General features: G+C 41.3%; 1 protein-coding gene across 1 annotated transcript in view; it reads right to left on the reverse strand.

Moving 5' to 3' along the window:
• shank1 (SH3 and multiple ankyrin repeat domains 1) overlaps positions 1 to 24,396 on the reverse strand; it is a 102,124-nt gene that overhangs the window by 48,435 nt on the left and 29,293 nt on the right. The window contains exons 2-5 of the mRNA XM_080905516.1: positions 23,078 to 23,632; positions 3,698 to 3,901; positions 3,058 to 3,129; positions 2,575 to 2,683 (exon numbers count right to left, since the gene is read on the reverse strand). Of these exons, the coding sequence (XP_080761642.1) occupies positions 2,575 to 2,683; positions 3,058 to 3,129; positions 3,698 to 3,901; positions 23,078 to 23,581 (889 nt within the window). The 5' untranslated portion in view covers positions 23,582 to 23,632. The remainder of the gene's footprint in view (positions 1 to 2,574; positions 2,684 to 3,057; positions 3,130 to 3,697; positions 3,902 to 23,077; positions 23,633 to 24,396) is intronic.

The following is a 24,396-nucleotide window of genomic DNA, read 5'->3' on the forward strand; positions in this document are numbered from 1 at the left end:
CAGTTGAAACAGGGTACACAGCACCGTCTGCAAGGGGATTTTTCTGGCAAAGAAGAAAATGACTGAAGGCTTTCATCACTGAACACTTTCTGTAGATCTCAGGTTCAAACAATTTGGAGAAATGTTTTGACTGCGCTTCCTCTGAAGTTATACTGTCAGGATGAGTCAGGGAATACCCATTTATGAGTTTCCTTGGCAGTGATCGACATGAGTGTGTGTCCTGGCCGGAGCCAGGCTAATTATGGCAGAATTATTTCATGTCCTAATGAAGGCATTCTCTGTGAGGCTTCTGGAAGCCCACGGAGAAAGTTTCAAGGAGACAAACGGGTCAAAAAAGTATTAACAAGGTTGGATATATCTCTGTCTGCAGGCTTTTTATCACCTCTCTGCCCTGTCTGCATAGGACTAATGCTGCATTCACTGTTCCTGGACTTCCTTTCAAAATACCTTCACATAACCATAAAGTCAAAAGGCAGGAGAAGCTATTTCAGGACACAGGGATATCACTTATATCAGACTTTGACTGATATTAAACAGCTTTTTTCAACACCCCCAAATCTAAATCCAGTTCATACAAAATTCAGTTAAACCAACAAATCTCATTCAATTCATTTCCTGAAACCACAGAGTCATATACTGTATATATGTTTGATTCCACAAACTTTAATGCAGAAGGACAGAAACTAGGATCCAGCAACAAGTCCTCCATCCGTTTTCTTCCTCCTGTCTAATTCAGGTCATGGATTGGCTGGAGCCTATCCCAGCTGCCATTGTGCAAGAGGCAGGAAACATTCTTGAACAGGTCAACAATCTGCAGCAGGTCTAACACAGAGAGACAGCCAATTTAGAATCACCAATTAACCTAACATACCCGGGGGGAACCCACATAAACACAGAGAGAGCACGCAAACTCCACATGGAAACGCTGTGGCCAGTCAATAGATTTGAACAAAGGATTAGTTTTCATGTGGTCTCACATCACTGGGGCTAAAACAAATGCTTTCCTGCTCCGCCCCACAATTACTTTTACCAGGTTTGTTTTGCCAAAATGCCAAGGAGTGGTTAAATCGCATGCATTAAATATACACATATATATCAGTACTAAAACTACACCTTTTCAGCTCAGTCATAGAAAAAACTATTGTGCCCCAGAACCTTGAATAGGAGGACCCTGAAACAACAGCACTATTAGCTAATTAGCTCCCACTACTGCTTAGAGCAGAATCACTGATCAGACTAAAAACACATAATCTGTACTTTCTTTAACCCTAGTGGCAAAGTAAGAGAAGAGTTTCTCCTCAAGACATGATAAATATTATTTTAAAGTGGCCCTGCGACAGACAGGCGATCTGTCCATAGAGCGTACCCTACCTCCCGCCCTTTGGTAGCTGGGATAGACTCCAGCCCCCCTGCGACCCTGATAATGATAAGCAGAAGAGAATGAATGAATGGAATTAATATTTTAAAGTGCTCTGGTGGATGTGGATGTGGATCATCCAAACTTGCAGTTTGTACAAAAAATCTTTGTTTCTTTTCATTTAAAGGGTGATGAGAGTATCCAGGACACGAAACAGATGGAAAATGGTCACGCTTGCGCTTCTGTTCAGTGTATGATATGCTAGACCAGCAAAGATGGTAAAAAAAAAAAAACAACAACAACAAAGTGTAATTTTTATGGGGGGGAAATGTTTTTTAAAAGAACTGTATTTAGGGAGAAACGCCACAGACATTTTAAACAGTTTTAATTCCATCTGATTTCTAAACTGGCATTGGTATGGACGTGAGGGTCCTTATTTCTATCTTTCAGGATAAAACCCTGTGATTTACTGGCAACCTTTCACTCTTCATTTTTATATTCTAGTGACCACTGAAATGAAAAATATCTGCTCAAATAAGTGCCTAGAGTTGAGGTCCAGCCCATTTAGATAGCTGTTGCAGACTTTAACATGACTAAAAACCATGAATGCAGTACAGGAACAGCATGTTTGTGAGGGAGGCTCATCGAGGCTCTCTGTCTCCCCCCTGTGTTGTGCGCCGGGAGCGTGTTTCACACCCATCATGACAGGCTGTGTTTTGTGTTTTGACACTTGCTCCCTGAACGGCTGGAGCAACACAGAGCAGCACACCCAAACTGTAAATGAGCCGTCTGCTGTGCCCCCCTGAGCACTAACAGGATCTAGGAAAAGCCACCAAAATTGTGAACAGCACTGGCTCAGATCCCTCACAAAGTGTTAGGCCAACATACTGCAGAGCTGAGGGCAGAAAACAGAGGGGGAGGAATTGAAAACAGTTTAAAGAGTCCATACAGGAGAGCTTCAGGTTCCATAGCTGCTGACTATCTTTGTGCTTTCTTAGCTGCTTGCATATTTGGAGTTCCCGTTTTGGCTAACTGTAACAGAGAGATCATCACCAACTCTTTTATAAATGTGTTTGTTTTATCTTGTGAAACACCTTTTTAAATTGGGCTGCATGACAGCTGTTACATGTTATCCATGTAACAAGAGAAAATTTGCACTGTGTAGATAAAATAACTAAGTGCTCGTGTGCAGTCGGGGGAGTGGAAGGAATCCTTACCACCAGTGTCAGAATCCTGGTAGTTGGGATCGAGGCCCTTGTCTAAGAACTTGGCCATCTTGTCCACAGCGCTGGTTTGAATGTAATCCATGAACTTCTTCAGGCTGGCCTACATGTAAAAGAAATAAAAACAAAAACTTCCCACGTGTAACTGATAAATATTCAGAAAAAATTGGATAGTTTGGTGAAAATAAAAACAGCAAAAGCAGGTTCAGGAAAAGCTATCCATATAGTAGATTTTACAATTGCAAAAGGGTTTTTGTCAATTTTATGTCATTGGTTTGTTTGTCTAAGTTAAGCTTTAATTATTTATTTCAATACAATAAATTAACATATATAAAACATTACTGAACAATCAAATGCATCCTGCATAAATCTGCACAGATGTACACATGCACCACTGCATGCTTAGTGACACTTACACAAACATGGAGATGCAAACTGTAACACATATCACATATTAGCGATCTGGAAGTTTCATACCTTAGTGTGCAGTTTGGCCAGCTGCTTCTCATCTAGATTTGTTTGTTTGTACACCCTGGTTTTATAACGAAACTAAACCAGTGACAGAAAAAGAGAAAGGAAACCAAGAGTTAATCCTAACACAGAGGGCCTTTGTCCTCAATTCTCTTAGCTTTTGGCCTAGATCCACAAAATAGAGCCTGGAGAAGATTTATCTGGTTTTCTATACAGGCTTTCTTCTCTGTTGCACCAAAGACAAGAAATGGGGAAGAAACAGCCTGACGTCACAGCAGTTTAAATACTCTCTAGCTTAAAAAGTTGGAAAACTAATAATAATAATAATAATAATTACAATTATACTTTTACTTTAGTTATAATTATAATCTACTTAACAGTGTCATGCACTCGCAGCTTTGCTGGGTGACAATCAATATAAGATTTCATAAATAGTCAGCAGCTTGGCATGAACTTTAGATTAATTAGCCTAGGTAATTAAACTTTTCTGACTTTTCCTGAACATATCATTAGATTTATTTTAAAATCCTGTTAATAGGAAACAATCAGAATCTGTTTTATTGCACAAAAGTGACATCTTGTGGGCAAAAAGCTAGTATTACACTCTGTGTTTCATGAAACTGTCAATAAAAGGATCGGTTATTACCTCCAAATATGGTACACCTTTCTCAAAGGACTGTGGGTACTCTTTTAGCAGCCTCTCTTCCTCCAGGAACTTGGCATCGTGGCCGTCCGTGGCAGGCTGGAACAGACCATAGTTCAGGACATCTCGCAGAGACTCGGTCAGGGAGCACAGCACCTGCTGCTTGGCCTTCCACACAGTGGCATCTGGATTAAACCGCAAACATTTCTGCAAGAGATACCAAAGTAAATATTGAAGCTAGCTCAGGTGAAATATTCTGAGAACAGTTGTGGTTTGAAAAAGAGATTTACAGGATGAGTATATACAGTGGATACAGATTCAACACGGCAACAATCAAATGCATGTAATACACAAGTTAACAAACCTGATTTTAAAACACATATAAATCTAAAAAGTAGAAAGGAAATGGAAACATATTCACTGATCTGACAAAAGTGTGTAAACTGTGATAAATCAGTCTGAGGGCTTTAATCTGATCATATGAGGTGAAGTGGCCTTTGAATCTGTGCCTTTAAAATGAACAGTAACTAATGGAAAAATTAGATGAACTAAAATCAGGGGAACTTTTCTACACCAGGAACAGCCCAACTTCTGCCTGAGTGTTTCACCTGCTAGTACTCGTTACTTTTCAAAAACACAACTGATTTGGATTAAATCTTTAAACAGCTGAAATATATTTGTTTTTTGTAACAAAGAACAACAAATAAATGTCAGCTAGCTACAGTACCACAGCTGTTTTTGACCTCCTGTATTAGGATATAATGTAACTCTTATTAGAACTAATAAGCTGTCGCTCAGCGATAAAGAAATCAGACTTGCGTCCAAGAATTACTGATTTGAACTACAGTGCTGACAAGCACTCTTCCCTCTGGGTGTAACTGTATCCCATGTCTGAATATACAAATATGTAACCAAGTGAAAACTAATATTGAAAACACAAACTTCGATTCTATACAGGAGTTAAGAGCAGGTTAAGCTTCTCGTGCTCATTTTTCATTAGTGTGATGGCCCTCCTGCCCTGCCTGGGCCTGCTGTGTGTTTTTCCCCTCCTTCGCTCTGCGTGTTGCTTTGCCCCATCTTCCTGTTAGTGAGTTAATCAGCACAACTAAAGGACATGACCAGTCTCCCTGGAGCATTTAGGAGCTGGATGCCTTAGTATTTTCTCCCTCTCCGTCCACTCAGCACTGTGTTTCTTGCTTGTTTGGCTTCAGCCTTGTTATTTTGGGTTATATATCTATGTAGCAATTTCAGACCATCATTTAAACACTGATCCAACTGCTGACATGGGTGGGGTTAGGTTAATTGGTAATTCAAAGTTGGCTGTAAGTGTGAATGTGAGTATAAAGGGTTGTCTGCCTCTCTGTGTTAGCCCTGGAACAGCCTGGCGACCTGTCCAGGTGACCCTGAGCTGGATGAGCAGAAGAAAATGGATGGATGGATATGAAATAACTTATTAAGTCTGAGGAATACTTTGTAGACCTGAATGATAAAAATGTGGTGAGACATGGATTAGGGGAAGGGTTTTCAACCTATTTGTATAAATCTTCGAGTGTCCTAAGAGCACAGCAGCGTCAGTAACTGTGAAATGGAACAAATGTGGACAACCAAGACTCCCCACAGATTCGATGCCAAACTGAGTGAGTGGGCAGGGCCTGAAGATCGCAACAAGTCTTCAGAAGATCACCACAGAGATTGAGATGTCAGCTGAGAAGAACAATCACCTCAGCAGCAGTTACGACAGCCTGCTTGCAGTTTAACAAACTTTGAGAAGGACTTTGAGAATATGAAGATAAAGATTTTCTGGACTGAACAGAACTCCCAGTACTGTGTCTGCTGAAAACTAGGTGCAGCTCATCATCTGGCTAAGATCATCTGTACGTTGAAGTGTGGCAGTGAGAGCAGGCAGCAGAAAACTGAAGCATGAATTCGCACAGACGATGGCAGTTCACAGATGGTTCCCATCTAATCTGACAAAGATTGACAGGATCTTTTAGGAGGAATGGGAGGAACTGCCCAAATCCAGGTGTGCACAGCCTTTATAGACTTATCCGAGCAGTGTCTTGGATAACCCAGCTGTTCTAAGAAGAAATAATGACTGCCAAAGAGACTACAAACTTCTGAATGTTCTCTAAATGAAGGATTTAAGTTCTCATTATCTTTTGTTTTATTTTTAAAATATATCTATTAAAAAACATACAAACAAAAAGGAGCTTCTACCCACCTCCATATTCTTTTTTTTTTTTTTTACGATGATATATGGGAATATAACAGTAAATACTAAATATTAAACATTATTGTGCAGTACGTGAGATCGACAGCACACAGTGTGCTTTGAGGTAGGAGCCAAAAAGGGTGTAGTTTGTGTGTGTGAGCACCTCCATATTCCTATTACAGGGATTACTTGTGCATATGCTGACCTCTCTGTTGAAAAGTTGACCATGTTTAATGTGAGCGTTCTCCAGTCTTACATTAAATATATATGAAGGAAAATAAGGTGAAAGAGAAGTTTACAGGAGTTTGAAAAAAGTGAAAGGTCTAAATGTATTATAATAAACTGCATATATCTGAGTAGACTAGAAATCTGGTTCTTTTTTCTAATCTGTCTGGGTAAAAAGATTATAAACATACTTCTCTCCTGCTGCATAAACTATTTGCTGGCTTAAAGTGGGCCTTTGGTAAGCTAATAACAAACATGAACTAGCTGTGCAGTCATAACTTTTTCTTTTTGTAATTAAAAATTTTAAAAAGTAAATAAACTCCCAGTGCTGCACGCATTATGCGGTATTATGCAGATGGTTCAATTGTGTGTGGTTTTATAGAATAATGAGATTTTTGGTGACTATTGGTCCATGCGTGGTTAAGGTAATAAATCTGTGCTGTATTCATTTTCCTGTTATTTCTGGCTGTTTGATAAACACAATTATCGTTTATCAGTAAAAACTCTTCAAGAATCCTTTAGTGAATCAGAAATGATTGTTTGGATGCCTGAGAGGGGTCATGAGATCAAGCTCTGTGACAGTGTATGTTCTCTTTGGCTGCAGAACACTGAGGCCGGCGCCCCCCTGATCCAGAAGGGGGAGACAGCGGCTGAGTAAATCGGGTGATTCCCAGAGGTCTCATTCCGGGATATGAATGTCAGTTGGGTGCAGCTTTAAGTGTCTCCGATGGGGTTGTGAATGGCCAAATGCATAACGGCCTAGAAGCTCAGTCAGCAAAGTGGAGCCTAACTCACTACACAGATGGCTGACAAAAGGTTTTTTGGCATTGCTCCCCTCCCGCCTCCCTCTTATCGCCCAGAGTGCAGTTGGGCTGCTTTCTGACCTTGAGGCAGCAGCAGCAGGACGGTCGGCCCACGCAGAGCACAGCCAGCTGCAAGGATCCCTGCGTACTGCTGCATTAGGCCCTCTGCATGGGCTCAAGTCTCCAGCCAGCACTGCGTGTAACACGTTACACTCATTCATTAATTGTCACTCATCTTAATCTCTTCACACACGCACACACTGACACACATTTCTGTGACTGTTCGTGTCCTACAAAGGGAAGGATATAAAAACCCCACACGGGGGGGGGGGGGGTGCAGAGGAGTAACACAACATTTTCTCCCTCTATTTTATTCAGTGTCTCCATTCGCACACAGCCAACCCGGTCACCACGGCAACCAGTTCATTAGTGGAGCAAGCTGCTTGTTGCCATAGAGACATCCTTGTGTTCCCTAGGAGATGTGGTACTGGGAAGGTGTGCGTGCATTTGTGTGTGTGTGTGTGTGTGTGTGTGTGTGTGTGTGTGTGTGTGTGTGTGTGTGTGTGTGTGTGTGTGTTACAGCAGCGTGGCAAAATAGAACAGAGTAAAAGGGAGGCGAACGCCTTCGATTTTGAGTTTGTGAGAGGGAGCAAGAGGATGAAGAGGTGTGTCTGTTTGAATTAGATTAGTTTTCTCTATCTCTCTCACACACACACACACACACACACACACACACACACACACACACACACACACACACACACACACACACACACACACACACACACACACACACACAACCTACACACTGCACTTACAGTCCCATCAAAGGAAGCCAGCAAACACTTTAAAATGAATCACAATCACAGCATGAGGGAATGAAGGTTAAGGATTTGGTTATCAGAGAGGAAGAATATTCCCACAGTCAACCGTAACAATATTAGATCATAAAACACTGATTATCATCATAAAACGCATTTCTGTAATAACCCTGCTTTTGGCCTAAAATGGTTTTAGACGCTTGGAGACTTTACTGAGGCAGCCGTGTTGCTTATTGATCTGTACACCTCCAGGAAAATGATTGATCCTCTAGCTTCTAACTGAACCAGCCAATTAGGGGCATCGCCCATTTATTATTCTGATCAGGCCTTCAAAATGCTGCTTAGTTCAGTTTTCTCACTGATCCTCCAATCCTACAGGCATTTTTGTATTGCTCGACATTAAAAAAAGCAACACTATGCTTTTGCGTCTGGGATTTGCAACACTGACAGCTGCCTAATCTGTCCACCAATTGCAGACTTGCAGTGTTTAGAGCACCCTCTGCTGGGTGTAGAAATCTGTATGTTCAAGGATAAATGTAAAGACTTAAATACCAAACACATATACTAGCTAATTCCTTCAGCCTATTCAGTGCTTTGCAGATGTCTGTTTGGCTCTGATTTTTTAAATACATTTGCATAAATCTACAAAACAACAACGACATGCTTTTACTTTATTAAATGGTGGGACAAAATGCCAGTGAGGGTCATATGAAATTAAAGGGGATCTGAGTCACTCGCTCTTCGCTATTTGTTACTTTGTTGTGAGTTCAGCTTGTGGTTGTTGGTTTTTTTTTTTTTCATTTTGCATAAAATAGCACATCTATTTTACTCACTTTGCTAAACTTTAGAAGGGAACACCTAATCCCTGTGACACTTGTGGTTTATACTCAAATGATCCTCTGATCTTGAGGTCCTCTGTGGATCTCAGGATGTCTACATCATAGACATTAGATTTTTGCACTTTTCTTCTTGAAAATATGATAAACTTCCATAAGTCACAAGCTACCCTTAGACACAAGGAGCCACCACAACAGGTACCTCCACATATTTGAATTGGCAGATTTTTATGGCATCCTTGCATATCTTTCAGTTCCATAATGTAGTGGTTTAAATGTTCACCTAATACGTACAAGATCCTACTTGAAAACATGCTATATCCTCTGATAATGATGCTCAAACTCAGTAATAGAAAAAAATGAACAGAAGCAAGATTTTGGCTTTAGATTGTGCGACTTGAAGTGGCTATAAAATAGCTTTATAATAGTTATTATTAACCTGTGTCTCTCTTCCACATTCTTTCTTTTGTTCTGTCTTCCTTGCCTCACCCCAAACAGTCACAGCAAATAGCCACTGTTTTCTGGTTGTGCTCGAGGTTTCTTCCTGTTAAAAGGGAGTTTTTCCTTCCCCCTGTCACCAGGTGCTTGCCCATAGGGGGTCATTTGACTGTTGGGATTTTCTGTCTCTTATTCTAGTGACTTTATAATATAAAGAGCCATGAGGAGACTGTTTCTCTGATTTGACACAATATAAATAAAACTTCAACCTCAAATTGTGTGATATTTGGTTCCACCGTTAGGGTGTGTAATGTTGCTATTATAAATGTAAAATTTAGCCTGCCTTCACTAAATATAATTAAACTTACACGTAAGTTCAGTAAAAATGATCTGCAATCACTCTTCTGCCTGCTTTCCTTGGTGTTTGGCTGCTAGTCTGTTCTATCACCTCCTCTTTCCCTTGCTGTTAAACTCCATACTGACATCATTAAACTAGTCCAATCATATTCTTGCTTTTTGCTTCTTCTTCTTCTTCTTCTTCTTCTTCAGGCCAATCAGCCGTTATTCTGTGTGCATTAAATCTCAGGGCTCTTCCATCATTCTAGCTTTTAGATTCTCATTCGTGCAACCCACTTCTTCCCCATCTGCACCTCACCCAAGTTACTCAGCGCTCCATCCAAGCTGCCATCGTCATCTTCACCACAAGTAGCTTCTAGACTCCGGGGGTTCCTGTGTCCGAACTCCTATCATTGCTGGGATTCGGTTCTGTCATGATGGGTCATTGGGGTCTATTCAGCAGTCTGGATTCATTAATTTTTTTCTCTATAAATCATGTTCAATTCTTCCAAATGGTCTCCCCTGAACTGAAATTATTGTACATAAAGAAATCCAACTGTTAGTTTCTTTATGCTTCTATTTTAGCCCTGGAAATCTAATTTGTTTCTTTAAAGTGCTCTTTGCATGCAGCATGTTAGCTAATGTTAGCCCTACAAAAAAAGACCCAGTGCCAGCACAGGCAGTCAAAACAGTCCTTTTATTCTAAGGGACATTACACATAAAAGTTGTACATTTCGAGTCCAGCAAATAGTCAGAAAAATAGTCAGCTTTCACATTATCAAAAGTGAAAGCATTGCCCTTCTGGGGGAAAAAAGCAAGCTGGTTTATTAAAAATATTACATTAGGCTTTTAATATTAACATCAACTCAAAAAGCTGCACTTTTGGAATAAACTGGTCTCCAACCAGACAGTGGTATTTTTTTTTTCAAGCGAATGCAATCCCAAAATATTGTGAGTCACTGGTTTAATCTTTTGTAATAAATTATTTATTCTCTTATATTTTATTAATCTGAAATGTAACTGTAGGTCTGAAATAAATGTAGCAGAAGCACGGCACTGCCCTCTGAAATAGGATAACCCATCCCCACTGCCCTATTTATTTCAAAAGAAAATGTTAAAATGTTCACTACATTTAATCCATTTGTCAAATTCAAAGTGGTGGAGAGTCATCATCTCACCCAGGGGTCAACTTCAGCTGTAAACCAATGAGTCTTTGGTTATGGTGTTCCTGACCCTTTGGTCAAGAGAGCAGACTTGATCCTACATGTTTTTGAGGGTAAGAGAAACCAGAGCATCAGGAGAACATGCAAACACAACAGAGAAGAGCTCATCCCTGGTAGGCATAAAAATGCAGGTAAGTACGTGAGATATAGGAGATATATGAGAGAGGCATGGTGCTCCTATGGTCCCAGAAAGCCAAACTAGGATTCATGCTGTGCAACTTTGCTGAAATAAAATATAAATTGTGGGGGCAAAAAAAAACATATTTAGGTAATTGTGTAGATGCTGATAAACCAGTATTAATGCTAGGTTTGGGTTTTTGTTTTATTACCCTGATATTTTTTGCAGTGTAGAAAGACATCATCTGGTCTGCTGGGTGAATCTCTGGGGCAATGCATGATTCTTTTTCAGGGTTTCTGGTGCAGCCAGACAGTTTGATAGATAGATAGTTTAAGATGTTCTGTTCCATAAGTAGGTCGTGTTTCGAATTAAACTTAATGTAACAAAACAGGCATCACAAGTGTGCAGTGGTTAGCACCGTTGCCTCCCAGCAGGAGAGACTTGGATTTGGATCCACTGTCCTTGGATACTATGACGTCCAACCACAATCCAAAGACATGTTTGAAATTCATGACTGGCTGTAGGAGTGAATGGTTATCTGCCTCTATGTGTTAGCCCTCTGATCTCCAGGGTGTAACTTGGTACCCGTGATGGTCTCCAACCCCCCCCCCCCCCCCCACAACCCTGAATTGGATAAGCAGAAAAAAACTGATGGATGAAAAATGTATGTCAGACAATAAGCAATAGCATATACAATCTCCCTTTATACTACACATAGACTGTTTAAGTGCATGAAACCAAAGCCTGCTTGAAGCATTTACATGCTTTTCATCTCTGAATACAGGTTTATCTAGATTAACATGATAGCAAGCATAGTCAGATTTCTGCAGTTTTTCATGGTAGTGAGTTTTGACTCATCAAAATCTGAGATTTACTTTTCTGAACTCTGCATTTGCTTCTCTGCTGGATATGGCTTCTCCATCTGTTCATCAGTAATATAAAAAAAAATTGAAAGTCAGACTCTGTTGTCTCTTTCATTTGGTGCGAGCAACATAACAGCGAATGAGGTGTTCATACTCCACAGGATGCTGATTTTCATACTCCAGCTCCAAGAACGCTCCAACATACACGCACTCAGTCTCACAGCTTTTCCAGCACTTAAAACTTCCATATGATTCTTAGTTTTACATTAAAATCTTTATGCACCTTTAAGCCCTTCTGTTCCTCTTGTGGCTTTATCATTATGCAGACCGAAAATTCTGTCTTGCCTCCTAAAGCTGTGATCACACTTTCCCACTCACACACGCCCACTCACTCTGTCCATGCTGCTCTTTATCTTCCCCTGCCTATCTTATTCTCCTTCCTCCTCCTCCCCCCCCCCCCCCCCCCCCCTCACTCTCTCCATCTTCCTATAACAGCTCTGTCACTTATCTATGCAGAAATAAGACACTGTGCTCGCTCTCCCACTCCACTTTCTGTCTCTAGCTCTCTTTATCGCTGCCCCCTCTGGCCTTTTTCTGCAGGCCAATTGCAGGGGGACTAGAAGCCTTTAATGAGATCTATGGGGAAATAACCCCCCACCACACACAGACACACACACACATGCGCGAGTGCGTGCGTGTGTGCCTGGCATGTCGTCATTTAACTACTCTCTCCCTGTAATGCACTCCAACCAGACGTTTTCTTTACAGAAGATGAGAACAATGAATTCATTTTAAAGCATTCCTGTCATCCCTTATCTTCCCCGTCCTTTCTTCCTCCATTGTCTTCATCAACTTTCCATCTCTCTCACATGTATACTGCCCTGCCTCCTCTCCTCCTGTCATACTTCCCTCTCTATTATCTCAGTACTTCTGTTCACCTCTGGGGCTCATCTTTCATTAACATGCAAACCCTAAAGTGCTGTAGCACGTCGGACTCTATGCCTTGTAGTCTGACTAGTTCACATATCTTAACAAGGCACTGGAAGATAATAGTGCGGAAGTTCGTTTGCGAGGCCAAATCCTGCACGAGGGCTGCAGCTTTCACTTCAGGGTTTGAAAGAATTCAGCTCAAATCAAACAGCGTAGAAAAACTCATCTGTTTCATGCTGTTTAATGCACTCAGCGGGCAAATGCCAACTTGACTTGGCGTGCACGAGTCTGACAATCTAATAAACCTGCAGATACGACTGCCTTCACCTCCCGCTGTGACAGCATGGTATGAACAACTCGTGATACACAGATCTAAGTGTCTCTGTGCACACGAGTGAGTTAATGTACCAGCAGCTTTTATGTGTGCTACCAGTTGATGATAAGGTAGGATCAGATGTTTATGCTACTTCATACACTTGATTATGATGTGCACTTTTATTTCAAAAACATAGTGTGTAATCAGATACTTACTCTTTATTGCAATATGAGAAAATCTGGAGTCATTTCTGTTATCAGGACATGTCCTTTAACTGCTCATGTGATTGTTCTAAAAGCCAATATGTCCCCTTTACTGAATTATCTTCACTGCCTTCCTGTTAAATCCAGAATTGCATTTAAAACCCTTCTCCTCACATACAGTCTTAAGTGAATAGGCCCCATTATATCTTAAAGATCTAATAGTTCCATATTGTCCTAACAGAGCTCTTCATTTTCAGGCTGCAGGCTTACATGTGGTTCCTACAGTTTAAAAGTAGAATAGGAGGCAGAGCCTTCAGCTTTCGGACCCCTGTCCTGTAGATCCAGCTCCCAGTTTAGGTTCAGGAGACAGAAAACCACTTCAAATTTTCATTTTTCAGTGACGCTTAGATTCATCTGACCCCGAAGCATCCCTTAATGCTGGTTCAGGAAGCTGGACTTCCCATCACTCCATGCACTCGAGCACTTCTCCTCAACTCCCCCCTTTACACCCCCTTGCAGTTATACGCCACTGCTACATGCAATATTTGTCTACTTTCTCTTGCACTTTGTGTTTTTGTGTGTTTGTTGTTTGTGATGTCATTCTGATTATTTTTCCTCTTTTATTTATTTGCCCTCATCCCTTAAACCAGGCCCATCCCTGAGCCTGGCTCTGTTAAAAGCTCCGTCGCCTTATTAGAGCTGATATTTCTAAGAGTCTTTCTTTAATATTGTGGATTCCTCATCTGACCATTTAAAGCGCCATCAGACGACTGTTGTCAGAAACTGGAGATATTAGAATGAAACAGAATAAAAGTGAACGTATTTATTTGACCAGCAAAAAGACTTCAGCTCAGCTACATTCCAAAATGTGGCGTCTACCTCAATGCACTACAGAGTCTCAATAAAGTTTAATGAATCAAGGTCTGAAAGCACACAAATCGTGCTATAGTGTAATGTTATAAAGCTTAAGCATTTTAAATAATTGGGTTAAAAACCTCAATCCTTACAATAATGCGTCCATATTTTTGCTCTTTGGTTGTTACACCAGCACGGATGTGAAACATTGACAAGCCTAAATAAAGCGTCTGACCCTTGTATGTTTTTTCACTTTACATTGGCTTAAGAACCACAAAGCAAGTTATTAGTTTACACTTTTTAGCAACCAAAATAATAGATGCAAAGTTTCCAGCTGGCCAACAAAATCCAGATGATTATAAACAGATCTGTAGTAAATACACAATATATAAAAGAGTACTTCCAAAAGGAATTCACCATTAGAGTGTCACTGTGATCTCTGAGCTGGTAATTTGTAGGTCAGAACCTACCTTTGAAAAAAAAAGTGGACTAGATTACAAATAAGAGCATTTCAAAGACGGCATTTTAACCTGACTCAGGTCACAACTTTGACTCCTTCAAATACCGAAGACATCTGAAAACACTTTAAGCAGCTGGATTTGACATAGCAGACATAGCTTCGACCTTTAGTGAATAAAATGTGAAATGACTGTGACAGTGAAAAATATTATTTTAAATAACACCCTGAACTGTCTCTTCCTTCTTCTTAACCTATAACCACTACCTGCTAAAGCCAATATTTTTGTCTACATAGATCAATGCTTCAAATCCCCTCTTGATAAATATAATAAGCTGCTACATCTCCTGCTCTCTTTGTAAGTATCAGTGCACCAGCGGTGCAGTCTTGATTGATAGTGACTTGTGAGAGATCTCCCCAGCAGGATTGTGCAGCTCTATTAAGGGAGTTTTAACGCCTCAAAGGTAAATGCCACTGTGTGGGGAGAAAGGATATATCCTCTGATTTTCACAGATGCCACATGTGATGTAGCAAAGTAGCAAAGGCAACAGAAGTAAATGCAGGAAGAAGGTGCTGTGTTCTGGACAATTACACAACACTGAGAATTTTTTGTTCATGTCACAGCTAATTGCTCACCCGTACAGACCTTTGCACATCTATAGTACCGTCCACCATTTAAAATACAAAGCATACGTGGCTAAATGTTTTGTTTTTTAGCTCAAACTTGTAACGTACACCTGGAAGTTGGTTCGGATTGGGGTCTGATCACTTTCACATCATAAACGAACCGCTCTGGAGTTAATTTGGAACCGTACCGAGACCACCTACTCCAAAGGGTCTTGGTGCGATTACTGTGTTCACAGGTGCCAAGGAGGAAAACGAACACAAGTTCAATTTAAATGGACTAAACACAGCAGGTGTGAAACATCCTAAGACCGTGTGATGGATAGGAATCGTTTTGGTGATACTCGTGGATACAAATTGCCCCATTTTGTGTAATGACAGAGCTCAACTTTAAGCCTGATGTATTTCAGTGGAAAATGTGTTTCATATCTGCAGCATGCATATTCGCAAGAGTCTTCAGTGGAATCCCTGGCAACCAAGAAAACAGAGCTTTTAGATAAGTAGCAACAATTTTCTCCAGCCAAACAATGATCTTTGTCTGACCCTAACCGAGCTTCTAATGACAGTTAATAATGCGATTAAAGTCTAAAAATCCGTCCCCGCTGGTCCAATCACTCTTAACGCTGCTGACCCCATCCAGCCTCCAATGCACATGAACACAAATCAGTAGACAGGAGATCGGTCAGATGAAAAATCATGTTCAAGGTGATGGAAAAAATGGAAAATTCATATTCAGAGACACAAATTAATAGCTTAAAAGTTGTAACTACTTAAAAAAGCTGCCACAAGACTGTTACTGTGACTGCTGTAACAGTATTCTGTGACTGCAGCTACAACCCACAGCTACCAAAGAGACTCTCTGTGGAAAATGGATGTAGAAGATGGATCGAAAAAGTGAAGCCTATGCAGAAGTGTGATAAACCTAGCAAACAGGGGGGATTGTAAAAGAAGTCATATTGCATAGACATTTATGGTAATACAGTGTTCAGGTTCCTTGATCTGTCGCCTCAGTAAATAGAATAGAATAGAAGAATCCTTTAATTGTCCCACAAGGGGGAAATTTGGTTGTATCAGCAGCAACAACAAATATGCAAACAGAACAGGACACAGAACAAAAACACAATTTTTACATATTTACATCATGGACAATGGTTACCAAAGCAGAGTACTGTACAGTTATTAAAATTTGAGTACAGATAAGTGGCAAACCCAGGTTGTAAAAGGTTGTAAAATACTGAGTTTGTCCACTAACCAGCTGAAAGGAATATAAAATGATGTCCTGGTCAACTCAGCTCAGAGAACACCAAAGCAAATCCAATAAGAGCCATGCATCTAGATAACGTGCCCGTTTCTATTTATGTCCCACAATGTGGATTACAGTGTGCTTATAAGAGTGCTAAAAATGCACAGCATCTCAGCACTCGTAAAGAAAGCAAAGCTTAAAACACTCAGAACAACCGCCAGTCCAAACTTTTACTGCATACTTCATGTCATCAATAGCTTGTATTTGTGGATACACTGAGAAATTTCCTTATGATCCAGAATAGATTTTAAGATCATGCTGATTTTTTCCTGTCTACTGTACAAATATAATCTGCTGTGCAACAGCTCCAATGAAATCATAATATAAATTGCCATGTCAGAGTCAATTGGTGTAGGTCAATTTGTATTTAAACTGCATCTAATGCATCATTTCCTAGATGCACACCACTGATTAGTGCACATTAAATATTAGAGCTGGTTTTCTGCAAAAAAAAGAAAAAAAAAGGCAAAATAATTACCAGTGTCTGTGTGTATTTATCTGTGTCCTGTGCATTACTGCATGTAGATGCTCTTCCATCACTCCATATCCTCCTCCCTCAATTAATAACCTTACCATTTGCATACTACGGTCAGTCCCTTGATTCATTATAATACAATTAAAATGCAATTAGGGCTTATTTAGGAGGAATTAGCCGAAGTGTAGAACAGCGCTAAAGCAGTGGGTGAAGGTGGGAGGGGGAAGGAATGATACTTCACATCAGTGACAGGACAGAGGAGGTGGAGGAGGATAAAGGGCCCGGTGGCGCCAGTGTCCGGCAGCCTCGCCTCTGTCAGTGCGCCCCAGGGCAGCTGTGGCTACAATGTAGCTTGCCATCGCCAGTGTGTGAATGTGTGTGTGAATGGGTGAATGACTGAATGTAGTGTGAAGCGCTTTGGGGTCCTTAGGGACTAGAAAAGCGCTATACAAATGCAGGCCATTTTCCATTAAAGAGCAAGAGATTGACCAAGAGGGATAACTGTGGACTTCAGATGTTTTCATTCTGAAAGTACAGTCTGAGATTGAGAAAGGGAGTTAAACAATGACCCAAGGAGGCTGAGACAGGACAGGAAGAGTGCAAGAGTATGACACAGTAAATGTCAGAGAGATGCCGCTGGGTTCTAACGCTCATGACCTTGAGGAGTAAGACAATATGCACTCAGTCAGTACACCTCGGCAGGAAGTCGATGAGGTTATGTTTCAGCTCTTTCTTATGTTAATGTTTATCTGCAAGTGTGAGTTTATCTTTAGAATCAGCTCAGAAATAGAGCACAAAAAATGGAAGAGATCAAAGGGGCTTTAAATAACTGAAGAAGACATTAAAAGAGTGCACACTTAGACAAATATTTCAAAACAAGTTAATGAATGCGATTACAAGCCTTTTAGAATTGTTTTTAGGTCTGTGTAATTTAAGAAAGCAAATTACACAGATTGCAAAAGCAATTCAGCATCTAATTGCTTTAAAGACATATATTTATTTATTATTTATTTTGTGTAATCCTTTGCACCACCCGCACAAAAAGAAAAGATCTGAAGTGTCAGGGTCCCTGTGCCTACCCGGTCGGCTCAGTATGGCTACATATGTTTTTACATTCTTTTTTGTTCCTGCTCTCTCCCTTCCCCCTTTCCCTTCTCCCTCTGCCTGGGCGGAGCTCACCTGTGGGCTCCTGCCCTTGGCCCACGCACCGGGTCGCAATCACGCACCTGCGGCTCATCATGAGTGTTCCAGCTCCTTTATAAGATGGCAGCTCTGTGTTTCTCGTCGCTGGACCGTTGCCGACCCTCGTCAGTGTAACCCCAGCTCAATTACTTCTAGAGTGTTTTCACAGCGATTTGCCTTACAATCCCTTCGTGTCTCTGTGTACAGATTCCCTGGACCAACCCCTGTGTTACCCGAGTGATTGGAGTGTGAAGAGGAGCGTGAGGAGTGGACGGAGTGTGTGTGTGTGTGACTATCGGCGTCTTTCCCGTTCGTGTGTGGACCCCCGGAGCCCGGCTTTCCCCTCACTTTTGTAAATAATCACCTGACGTATCATAATAAAGACTCTTGTGCTTTCAAGACCTAGAGCCTGCGCGTGAGTCCGTTCAGTCCCGCTGTGACATGAAGAGGCATAAAAATCTTTCCTATTAAAAGACTGAACTCAAACAGGCTTCATTTTTGTTGTTTTTCTCAAAAAAATATTTGAAAGTTCTTCTGTGGAGGAGTTCTCCGATAGTACCCGCCTATCTCAGTGTTTTTAAGTGTTTTTGATCCATGTCAAATATTATTTGATTATATTTGATTCCTGATTTGCTCATTTCCTACTTGCCCACCTAGTTTCACAAAAGACAGAAAAAACTGTCACTGATTGCATTCCTCTACCTCAGCTCTCTCCTTGGTAAAGACATTTTTTTTTTAAAAACTGAGAAATGTTACACATTAAAAGCAAATCTTTATGCTCATTTCCAGCTTCTTATTCTTGTACTTGGACTTCAAATTGCTCCGTATTTAGCTTAAATGAGCTTTGGTGGAACCCGTCACGTCATCCTCTGTTTGAAACAGCCTGTTTTAGCTTCCTTCTGATTGGCTACCTCTCACAAACAGAGTGTCAGAACAGCAGGTGGGGGGTTTAAGTGCTGGAGCCGAATGTAACTCGACTTCTTTGGGGGATTATGAAGACGTTGGGATTGTGAAGCTTCTTCAGTGCTAGACAATGATGGGGAATCTTGGGTATTTAACCTCTTGGAGTACCTGAGAGTTGAAGACCCACCCTGAAGCCTTTTGGATGAGTCATGAAATTTCTTCATGAATCTAAGGAAAAGTCAAGTTGATTTCTAATGGAGGAGAACCTACAGAGACGTATAACAGGTGGCGCTTCTGTGCTCACGCCCGGAGCTGTTGGATTGTCTCGGCTATATTATAAATTTCCACTCTCAATGACATCATGCAGAGCCAAGAGTAGAAAAACTGAGTGTTTAGATCAGACCGAAGCCAGGGTTTTCAGCTCATATGAATTCCCTGCACATGCTGCGATCTGATTGATATTCTGGGCAGGTTTAATATGGGCATCCACTAATGGAGCAGCATATGTGATGGAACATAAAGAAAAGCAGAAGAGCTCCACTTAAAGTGTAGCTGATTAATGCGATGCTAATGCTAATACTTTTTAGTATTGCAATCACAGTTTTTAAGGTGGCTGCAGTAACAAGTTATTTCAGATTGAAGTGAATCTTAAATGTTCAGATGTAAAGATACAGAAAAATCAACATAAAAAATGGCATAATGTTAGCTAAAGGTCAACATGAACCTGCAACCACCTCCTTTCTGTAGAGCTATTTTCATTTCACCTTTATTTACTTCTGTCTGCTTCACTTTATCAATCTCAATCCCTCTCTAACTCCTACATCTACCTATCTCACAGCTTCATTCCACTTTGATCTACTCCCATTTCCCCCCATTTACCTTTGCCTCTATCTTCTTCGTACTTTCATCTACTCTGTCTCCATCTTTTTACCCCTCTCTCTTTTTGCATCAGTGCCATTTTCTGTCTTTATGGAACTGTCTAGTAAATTTCTGAGGTTTTGCCCCCAAGCATAAATGAGCATCTTCCCCCAAAACCCTTTTCATTTATTCATATTTTTACAGTAAAACTTTGATTCTGTTGTTAGAATAAACAGGGAGAAGTGAATTATTTACGGTCTAATTTAAAAAATACCAAATCACGCAGACACAAACACATGCATGCACACAGATACACACAGCAAAAACACAGCTGAAAACACCCATGCACAGATCAATAATAAATCACACAGCAGCAAGAGGGAGGAAGAAGGCATGAGCGAAGCATTTATAGCGCTCTGGGATGGTAAATACAAAATATGGACAGTCATCCACACGTTTGGAGTCATATTCTTGCTGTTGGTGTATAAAGCAACCAATAAATACATGACAGAGGCCAAGATCACATAACCGAATAAAGAAACGGGGACAGATAGTAAATGGTAATGGTAAATGGCCTGTATTTGTATAGCGCTTTTCTAGTCGCTAAGGACCCCAAAGCGCTTTACACAACCAGTCATCCACACACAGGTGATGGAAAGCTACATTGTAGCCACAGCCACCCTGGGGCGCACTGACAGAGGCCAGGCTGCCGGACACTGGCGCCACCGGGCCCTCTGACCACCACCAGTAGGCAACGGGTGAAGCGTCTTGCCCAAGGACACAACGATCGAGACTGTCCAAGCCGGGGCTCGAACCAGCAACCTTCCTATTATAAGGCGAACTCCCAACTCTTGAACCACGATCGCACCGTTAGCGACTTTAATCTGGACATGAGCAAAGATGCATCCACAATGATTTCCTCAATTATCAGTGAGTTTAATTTTAACAGATCGCTCATCACTGAGATTCAAGTGGGGGGGAAAAGGCTGAAAAATGCCTGGCACCGATTTCTGCCTGATTTTTGTGAGTGGTTAAAGTAAAGTACTGTACACGGAGGCAGCTCCATCTCCAACCCATAAAGCCAATTTAGACACACTTGTGTTGCACTGATGTGATGTAAGACCGCATCCGGGGAAATGCAGAGCGATGGCAGATTGGTCTATCGTGATTCTGGACAGCCCTCTTAAAACCAGTCACACCTAAAAGGGCTTTTCACACCATGCTTTATTGCACCATTTAAAATCTCTTTGGTAACATTAAGCTAGGGCCCCCCCGTAACTCCTCTCTCCACTTTAGCTTCACTCAGTTTGGCTGAATCCTTTCCTGCTTTGCAAAATCTAATTCTTGTCCACATACTCTCATCCTAATTGCTTTTGTGTGCATTTTGGCTCTGCCTCTCGCTCTCTTCGTCTTTTCTCGGGAGTTGGGTCACCTTGAAAGTCCCTCTCTTTCTCTCTCTCTCTCAGAGAGCCACTTTGCTGAAAGTGTTTGCGCTTCTCTTGGTTGTTCACTGTGGATGCAGTGAGACAGCAAGAAAGAAAGAGAGAATTATACTCTCCCACACTGCACATTGTCCATTTAGACTGAACTGGCCGCATGTACTGTCATACATTCGTGGACGGATTAAGAAACGACTGGCCCCAGGGCAACAATGCTGAACACGGCTCCCTCCTACCTAACACCAAGGAGTCAGTACAGAGGCATAGATGTTCCACAGTAAACCTGAGGCGACGTGTATTTCTTTGAAGGTGTCACGAAGGCTTCCTTGTTTTCACACCTTGAAAATTTTTATTTCTTCACAGATCTTTCGCTCAACTGTACTATCTATGTCTCTGGTCACTGAAAGCAGCTGCGTTTTTTACAGCTCTTTTATAAAAGCAGGCACCAAATTGGTGATTTTTTTTTTTTCTTCAGTTGTCTGCTTATGTTTTCTAAATCATGCCACACTGATTCTCATTTAAAGAATGTAAAATCTTGCAGGTTTTCAGTGCAGCTTTCGTGGATCAGTTGTGTTCAAGTTCTTCATTAAAGCATGGAGTTGTGGTGTGTTAAGGAGTGTAAGAGTGTAGTGATTAGTTAGTAGGCTGTCACGTCCAAAAACTGGGAAGATTTAGGCAAAACTGTGCTGTTTACGTTGGAAATCTAACCTGAACTGAAGACTCCAGGTTGGACTCGCTGTAGTTGTTGTGCTGGAATATCAGCACAAGCAGTCGTGGCAAGATGCAAAGTGATCATGGAGTTTTTTGTCAAGGTTTTCTCTAAAAATTCTCATCTTCTCAAGCTGTTGCAGCATGTATTATCTAAGGCCATATAATTTAAGAATCTCTGAGTTCCTGTAGTAATATGTCAATAAAATTGCCCACTTGTGTCATTGTGTCTTCAACCCAGCAGCATAAATAAATGATATCAAACTGTACCGGCAGTTATAATGGCACTTTTCATGCTGCCGCTCGTGAGGGAAACAATAAGTGTAAACTAGCTGTCACCCTCCAAATGCAGACTTTGTAGGTCTGTAAAACTAAATAAGTGCATCATGATGTCAAAGATGTCAAAAGACACTTTATGCATAAAGTTACCAAATAGGAGGCATCTGACCAAACAGCAATTGGACAGAGTAAGTATGATTATATGCAACTGGAAACATCATAAACTGGTACCAGAAGCTTCTGCAGCAGGTGAATAAACTCCCCAGAACACTGACAATCCTCATCAGTACAATTCAATTCAATTTTAATTATATAGCGCAAAATCACAACAACAGTCACATCAAAGCGTTTAATATTGTAAGGTAAAGATCCACCATTAATTCAGAGAAAACCCCAACTATCAGATGACCCAGTATGACCAAGCACTTGGCGACAGTGGGAAGGAAAAACCTCCTTTTAACAGGAAGAAACCTCTGGCAGTACCAGGCTCAGGTCAGGGCAGCCATCTCCATCACAGGAGAGGGCGACAGGACAAAAAAACACATCTAACAACTTTTTGATTTGGATCTTTGGATTCAGTTCAGCTTTAGTTGTTTCCTTAGATGGAATTGTTTTTATTGTTTAAAACTATTCCACTTTAGTATTTTTAATGTGTGTGTTAGGAGCATTTAAGCTGTTCAGAACATATAGAGTGCTAACATGTAAGTATTACGTACACATCCCAAAGCCTCCCCATGATGGTTATGATCAAACTGAAAAAGACTAAAACTAAAGATGTTTTCTCCATACACACAATATTAAGACAGTTATTATTTTTCATTTTCTGATATTATATTTAAAAAAGAAACCTTGTGTTGCATGATTCATAACTGAATGAATCTTGATTCTTGGGTGTTGAAACTGTTGGAACAGCAGGTGGACTTCAGGCTGTTTATAAACTTGTCAGTGATTGTTGCTGTGTGCAGACAGCACTCACCGTTTGCTTTATGTCTGGGATGCCAATGCGAAACACCATCATGGCAATGTGGGCGTCCTCAGATGGCAACGAGCTGGCGCTGTGTTCCTTCAGCCTCCTCTGCTGCTGCTGCTGCTGCTGTATCTGATTGGCCTGCTGTTGGTGTGTGGGTCCGGGGTTAGACGAATAGGGGTTTCCAGGATTCCCCGGTCGGACCTGCCTGTCCCCTGTGGGACGTCCGGCCATTTTACCTGACTGCCTGTGTCCCTCGCCTCTGCCGCCCCGTGAGAGGCCTCCACGCCTGACCTCCTCCACCATCTCCTCCTCGTCGTCTTCCTCCTCCCCCTCTAGCTCGCCATTCTCCTCCTCTTCCCCTTCATCATCGCGTTCATCTTCCTCCATTTCCTCTTCCTCCTCTTCCTCCTCCTCTTCCTCGTCCTCTGCCCCAGGATAGAGATGTCGACTGTTTCCCAGCATCCTTTGTTGCTCCTCGTCGCTGGACAGGGGGCTAAATGGCATCGTCATGGCGACAGAGAGGGCGGCAAAAGTGGCAACACCATCATTCCCAGAGATACACTGCAAGGTGAAAAAGAAAGGAGGAGAGGACATGATCAGGAACAAACTGCAGAAGAAAAAGTTTTTAAGTAGAGCATCTACACAGCATCACTCTAAAATAATGTGGTCGCTATGGTAACAGACATGCAGTACTTCTAACCCTGAACACATGATGACATACTATTCACACCTCATCTATAATTGAAGCCACTTGTGATGTTAATTTTCAGCTCCCCGACTCTCGACAGACATTAAACTCAATACAAGTCTGAACTTTTGGAAGCTTTCCGTCTCCATTACATGCTGGTATTTGACTCTGATAAATAGAACTGTACCACTAAGTGCTTCTGTACTGACATAGACTCTTAAGGAGTTACCACTGAGACAACTTGTACTACCTATACAAGGTGGACACAGTCAGAGATCAGCTGGTCCCCAAGTGAACCTGGTGAAACCCTCGAAGATCAGCAGATAAAGGCTGCTGCAGGTAGCCTGAGTTTTAGTTCCTGTTTTTTCTTTGATATTTCCTTCCTCGTGTTTCTGAGTGTTTGCTTTCCCCCCATGTTTTTTCTGTTCTGGTCTGTTTATCCCTCTGTATGTCTGAATCACTCATAGTCGCTCCCTATTTTGTTTTGGTTGTTGTGTTTTATACTGAACTTTCTACTCTTTTACTTCCTGCCTTGGTTAGCTTCACACCCTCAAGTGTTCACCTCCTCTGTTTCCTTCATTCTTTGCAAGATAGTCATTTATCCTGCTCCAGTCTACTTCCTAGTGTTTCCCAGCGG

The sequence above is a fragment of the Rhamphochromis sp. 'chilingali' genome (assembly GCF_963969265.1).
Source record: "Rhamphochromis sp. 'chilingali' genome assembly, chromosome: 15".
In the NCBI taxonomy this organism is placed as follows: Eukaryota; Metazoa; Chordata; class Actinopteri; order Cichliformes; family Cichlidae; genus Rhamphochromis; species Rhamphochromis sp. 'chilingali'.